The sequence below is a fragment of the Saccopteryx bilineata genome, chromosome 9 (genome assembly GCF_036850765.1).
Source record: "Saccopteryx bilineata isolate mSacBil1 chromosome 9, mSacBil1_pri_phased_curated, whole genome shotgun sequence".
Classification (NCBI taxonomy): Eukaryota; Metazoa; Chordata; class Mammalia; order Chiroptera; family Emballonuridae; genus Saccopteryx; species Saccopteryx bilineata.
In genome coordinates, this window is record NC_089498.1 from 60995216 (window position 1) to 61001400 (window position 6185).

The 6185-nt window shown below is 47.7% G+C and overlaps 1 protein-coding gene across 1 annotated transcript in view; it reads right to left on the reverse strand.

The window, feature by feature from the left end:
* Nucleotides 1–5840, reverse strand: part of CCDC6 (coiled-coil domain containing 6) — a 126000-nt gene extending 120160 nt beyond the window's left edge. The window contains exon 1 of the mRNA XM_066242271.1: nt 5116–5840. Coding sequence (XP_066098368.1) covers nt 5116–5412 — 297 coding nt within the window. The 5' untranslated portion in view covers nt 5413–5840. The remainder of the gene's footprint in view (nt 1–5115) is intronic.
* Nucleotides 5841–6185: the final 345 nt, after the last annotated feature.

The following is a 6185-nucleotide window of genomic DNA, read 5'->3' on the forward strand; positions in this document are numbered from 1 at the left end:
CACTGTAAAAGGCTGTCACAACCTCCTCTCAGGTTTTGTGGTTTTTCTCAATCAAATACAAATAGATTATATGAAACACACAGAAAGAACCCACAAATGTGAAGAACTTTCACTGCAGAAGAAATCTAAGAATAGTTACTTTAGGAAGACTGAACTTGTGTACAATTAGCCCTAACTGTGAGGTTATACTTGTCTCAATGTTATGTCTAAAACTGGGTGTTTCCATAAAAATCTAAGAATTATTTTTTTAAAACAGGAAAAAAAACCCCCACAATATATCTTTTTACAAGGGCAATGTTGATCTGCTATCTTCTGAGAGTCTGCCAAAATGAAGTCTTAAAAATGAAAAATCGTATATTAGGCTTCCAGAGTAAAAAATCCAAAATCCACTACATTAACTATACGGCTTTTATTAGTTAATGAAATCACGACACTGTGGATGTTCAAAATAGCCAGGTTTTTCTATCAAGCCGTATCAACGTTTTTCTACTGTAATTCCAAATGCCTTTGTATTTCTGTGTTACCACAAATGTTTATAATGAAGGACTAATTTTATAGATAGAGACATACTTAAATAATAGTCATTTATAACAGGCTTTTATTTTTGAACCAAACACATGATGGAAGTTCTGAACCGGTCTAGAAAAGAGCTCACACTTGGAGAACTAGCCACACCAGGTGTGAGACCCTGGTTACACTGAGAACAGCAGCAACTAGTCCACAACTCTGAAGCCATCCAATTACTGCCTACAACTGCATTTCCAGAGACCAGCACTCCTGGATACCTCTCACTACATTGAATTATTAGATAATCTCCAATTTTTAACCAGAGTACAAGCCAGACAGATCTAGCCTGACTCCACAGGGTGACTGAGCATTTGTTTTTTGTGTATTTTCTCCACTCCAAACTAGGTATAATGATCTACAATCAGCAGCCTGGTTCCACTGCTGATTTACTGGAAGAAATTGGAGAAATCACTCAAAACATCCCGTTCCACCTCTAATTCTCAAATAAAAATATGAACGGCGAGCTCTAACTCACAGATACACTTGTAGAGATGGATGAAGGACCTCGTGTATCTGTTTCTTCCCCATAATGATGCTTACCTCTAAATACTGAGAACATAGACACGTGAAACCAGTACTTTATTAAATCGGTAGATTGACCAGAATAAGGGTTACTTCTCTCTTATCTACAAAAAAGAGAGAAGTAACCCTTAGTTATGAGCTTCTATTGGCTGTTGGCTTAAAAAGAGTGCACAACGAGATACTACTCCACACCTATTAGAATGGTCAAAACGCACAACTCTGACTATCGAACACTGACAAGGATGTGGAGCAGTAGGAACTCTTGTTGCTGGTAGGGATGCAAAATAGCACAGCCACTTTAGAAAGACAATTTGGCAGTTTCTTAATAAAACTAAAAGTACTCTTACATAAACTCCAGTGATTGTGCTCCTTGGTATTTACCCAAATGAGCCGAAATCTCCTGTCCACAGAAAAACCAACACACAGATGTTTATTGCAGCTTTATTCATTATTGCCAAAGCTTGAAGGCAGCCAAGTCCTTCAGTAGGCAAATGGAAAAATAAACTGTAGCACTTTCAGATAATGGAATATTATTCCATACTAAAAAGAAATGAGCTATTAAGCCATAAAAAGACATGAAAGAAATCTAAATGCCTATTACAAAGTGAAAGAAGCCATTCTGGAAGGCTGCAATACCATATGATTCTAACTCTTTGACGTTCTGGAAAAGGCAAAACTACGGAGACCGTAAAAAGATCAGTAGTTGCCAGGGGTTAGGGAAAGATGGAAAGCCAGCGCACAGAGGATTTTTAGGGCACTATATCTGCTCAGTATATTAGTGGATAAATGTCATTATATTTGTCCAAACCCATAGAATGTACAACACCAAGAGTACACCCTAACGTAAACTATGGACTGTGGGTAATTATGATGTGTCAGTATTGGTTCATTTGTTATAATAAAGGTATCATTCTGATGGGATGTTGATAATAGGGGAAGGGAGGAAGGGCAGGGAGTACATGTGAAATCTCTGTAACTTCCAATCAATTTTGCTAGGAATCCAAAACTGCTCTAAAAATAGTCTAAGAAAAAAAAAAAAAGAAAAAGAGCCTGACCTGTGGTGGCACAGTGGGTAAAGTGTCAACCTGGAATGCTGAGGTGGCCAGTTCAAAACCCTGGGCTCACCTGGTCAAGACACATATGAGAGTTGATGCTTCCTGCTCCTCCCCGTTTCTCTCTCTCTCTCTCCTCTCTATAAAACAAATAAACAAAAATCTAAAAAAAAAAAAAAAAGATGACATCTCTTTCTTCTCCAGGGTGTGTCTGTCTTAGCAATGTACTTTCCTGATCACATTCAGGTAAAAGAAAAGCCACCCATAATCATTTTTTTGTGCTTATGAACATGATAAGTAATATTATAACTAGAGAAACTAATAGGAGCCTGGAGGGCAAGTAATAGGATTATGATTCCATCTTCACTTCAAATTAACTAAAATAATGAAAAATCTAGCAAGGCCTTCACTTAACTGACTAACTAGGCCTTGTCGCAAAATTCCTAGGCAGCTACTAGCAAGAGCTATGTTTAAGAGGTATCGGGTTGTACAGCTTAACTTTGACATAAACAATAACATGGTGCTGTTCAAGGGACTTCTTACATCCACAGACCCATTTCATCTAGTCACACATTCTGGCTTCTAGTTCAGTTAGCCAAACTTTCCAAATCTTAAAGGAACCTCTTCTCTGCATTTGCCTTAGTAACACCAGCCAAGTACTAGGGAACCAGGTAAACCACAAGCACTGTTATTTGTCTCACTGAATATATTCATCAAAGATTAAGGAAGAATTGAGAAGCTTCTGGTACTTGTAAACCGTCATCTAAAAAAGTTTTTAAACTTTACTTATGAAGCCACAGAGCATTTCACAAAATACATTTGGTTGAATGTTCAGTTTTGGTTGAGAGTAAGTGCTAAGAAATAACGCCACCACCTCACACACTCTTCAGGCCAAGTGTTCAGAATACCTCTGATCTTATACATCGGGAATGAACATGTTTGTCCTTGCAAAACCAACGTGTTTGTGTACAATTTACAGACCTACTTATATATGGTCAAGTGTCAAACAGATAACCCTTTCATACTGTCTCCACCCCACATTCTCCCTCCCAAACAAACGAAACAGCCTGAATTGCTCACTGTATGCAAGAGGCTAAAGACTGTGTTTCATTTAAGTTTTACTACTTTCCATGGTTCACATTCTCCAAGAGACTAACCGTCTCATTTACTAACTCAAACCTTAAATAAACTGCTTCCACCAACTTTCCCCTCTTCTCAAACCCTCACTCAGCAGAGACATCTATCTCTCTTGGCCCAGAGAGCTACAGAGGAGGCTTGGAAGTGGCTGCCTTTGGAAATTTCTTCACCTTCCTACCAAAGGGGCACTTCAAGAACTTTATAGTTCCAATTCCGTTCACCAGGACTGGATTTGAGCATGGCAAGTGTCTTTCCCAAACTCCAATTGTCTTTGGGTGATGGGTATGCAACATAATCAAATGTCAAAATAACCTGGAGGTGTTTTCTCTGAACCTATGTACTCTGATTATTCAATGTCACCCCACTAAAATTAATAATAAAAATAAAGAAAGAAAGAAAGAAAGTGTCTTTCCACAATCAATTTCTATTTAGGCTACCAATCACACTGAAACTTTGGTGGAAATCTGCTTTCTAAGCAAATTCAGAATGCCATCCAGTTCCCATGTAAGAGCTGGCACTGGGGGGGGGGAATACACACCCAACTAGCTCCCCCAATGAAAACCTTGCTGTCACAGGGGCATCCTAAACTTGCCTCATTTCATTTCCAGAGAGTGATCTTTGATCCATCCCCAAATTCATCTCTTTCTCCATCTGAAGGTTCAGTTTAATCAGCTATGGTGCAGCAGCTATGGCAATTTATTCCCTAGACTTCTTAACGTTTTCTTCTCTGCTCCTGGCTGGGAAACTGTTTTGATCTGAATGAGAATCCTGTGCGGGGATTCGGCATGTTAATGATGTGGCTAGCTGGCAAGGATGTTAGATGAGAGCACTCGGTGTACTTCTTTCATTATGTTTCGCCTCATCACAGCTAGACTGGCCTTTCCAGACGCCCGTAACTTAGGAGGGAGACCTATACACCTCATTTTAACCTCTTCGGGGGAGTCTCCCGGGAGCCAGGTAAAAACATAATAGACAGCCTATTCTCCCCTCAAGGATCTGGATTAATGGCAAAATACCCCCAGGCACTTCACCGACAATGAAACAAACAGATGTGTGTACATCTTGCTCAACAAGGGAGTCGCTACCTTTCACCCTGGTTTCAGTCTGTCTAGGCTTCATACCCTTCACTGTCCAGACCAGTGCAAGATGCTGCATTCTCCCGGCTGTACACGGCCTCCGGCGGCCACCACCCCCATCCTTTACACCAAAGAAGAGCTTCCCACGGAGGTAGGCAGGGGCAACAGCTTCGGTACCCGCCCTCTCCCTCTCGATCCTGGCCAGAAAACTCCACTTCCCGGATTCCCAGGCACTCTCTCCAGACCCCTCCCCGGGCGATCCAGCCAGCGCCGTCCTGATGCCAGCGAAGCGCCCAACCCCGATGCGTACCCCCGCACCCCAAGGCAGGCCCCCGAAACAGGCCCCAGCTCCCTTCCTCTCCCCTAGCATAGGGCTCCCCAGGTTATGGACGCACCCCTCAGGCATGCTAGGGCTGAAAAAGTCCCACCCCGCCCCCCAGCCACGCCGCCAGCCTCCAGCTCTGCCCGAGAGGGGCCTCCTCCCCAGAGATGGAAAGGAAACGTGGGTGGGTCGTCCCAGCAGCCTTCTCCCTCATCCCCCGAGGAGCCTGGACCCCGGGAGAAGGGAGAGGACAGCCCCGCGGCCCCGAGAGGACACCTCCCTCTCCCCCACCCTCCGGAGGCCGGCAGGTCTTGACAGAGTCGGCTCGCTGCGGGACCTCAGGAGCCCTAGAGGGACCGGGACTGCCCGGGTCCCGGCAGAGCCTCTCCTGGGGGCGGGCGGAGGCTGGCGCGGCGGCGCACCCCCGGGGGCCACTCACGATGGTCACGCTGGCTTTGCGCAGGTCTCGGTTCTCCTCCTGCAGCGCCTTGCACTTGAGTTTGTAGGTTTCCAGCTCGATCTTCAGCACCTTGTTCTCCTGCTGCAGCGAAGCCAGGCGGTTGGTGAGCTCCTCCAGGCGGAACGGCGAGATGACAATGCCCCCCGATTTCCCCCCGCCGCCACCTCCCCCGCCGCCGCCGCCGGAGGTCGACGAGCAGGACGACTGCATGGCGGCCGAGCTGCTGCTGTTGCCCCCCGCCCCGTCCGTGTCGCTCTCGCTGGCGCTGTCCGCCATGGCCGCGGCGGGCTGGGGGAAGTAGGAGGAGCAGGGAGGCTGCGGCGGCGGCGGCGGCGGCGACGGCGACGGCGAAGCCTGGACTGCGAATGAGTGGGCGCGGGGCGAGCACAGGGGAGCGCCGAGCTGGGCGCCTGGCACTAGGGCGCAGGCTCAGAGGGGCGGCGAGAGAAAGAGAGAGAGCTTCCCGCTGCCAAGGGACCTCCTCCGCCAGAGAACAGAGACCCCGCCCGGGCCCGGGCAGTATTGCACTGAATCTCGCTCCAGCCGGCCTGGCGCGCTGGGTAGGCCGCCCGGCAAAGCGAGCCGAAAGCTCTGGGACCAGCCCGCTGCCGCCGCGGCCCGCCTCCTGGCGTCTGCCGGCCGGGTAGCGACACGCGGGCGCGGCCTCCTGGAGAAAGCCAGGCCAACCTCCGCACCGGCTGCTCGCCGACCGCACGTGTTCCGAGGGAGGGCCTCCGAGTCCCCTGATTTAAGCCCAGGGCCGCCCAGCCTCTTCCGGGCTGGCGCCCGCTCCTGGGCAAAACAAGCCAAATGCCCCACTAGCCTTGCAGGTGCTGGGGACACGTGGAGAGGTCAGTCAGTTCCCGCAGCCGGCCTGGCCGATTGTCGCCAAGTGGCCCCACCTTCCGCGGACTTGTGTGTTCCTGTCTCCCTCTATTTCAAACATGCAGGCAGCCCTTTCAGTTTTATCTTATTGAGCCTGACTGGGAAGAATAGCAGTAAGAGAACAGAAAGTTCCCCTACAGGGAGCAGAGTGAGGTGAAGCAACA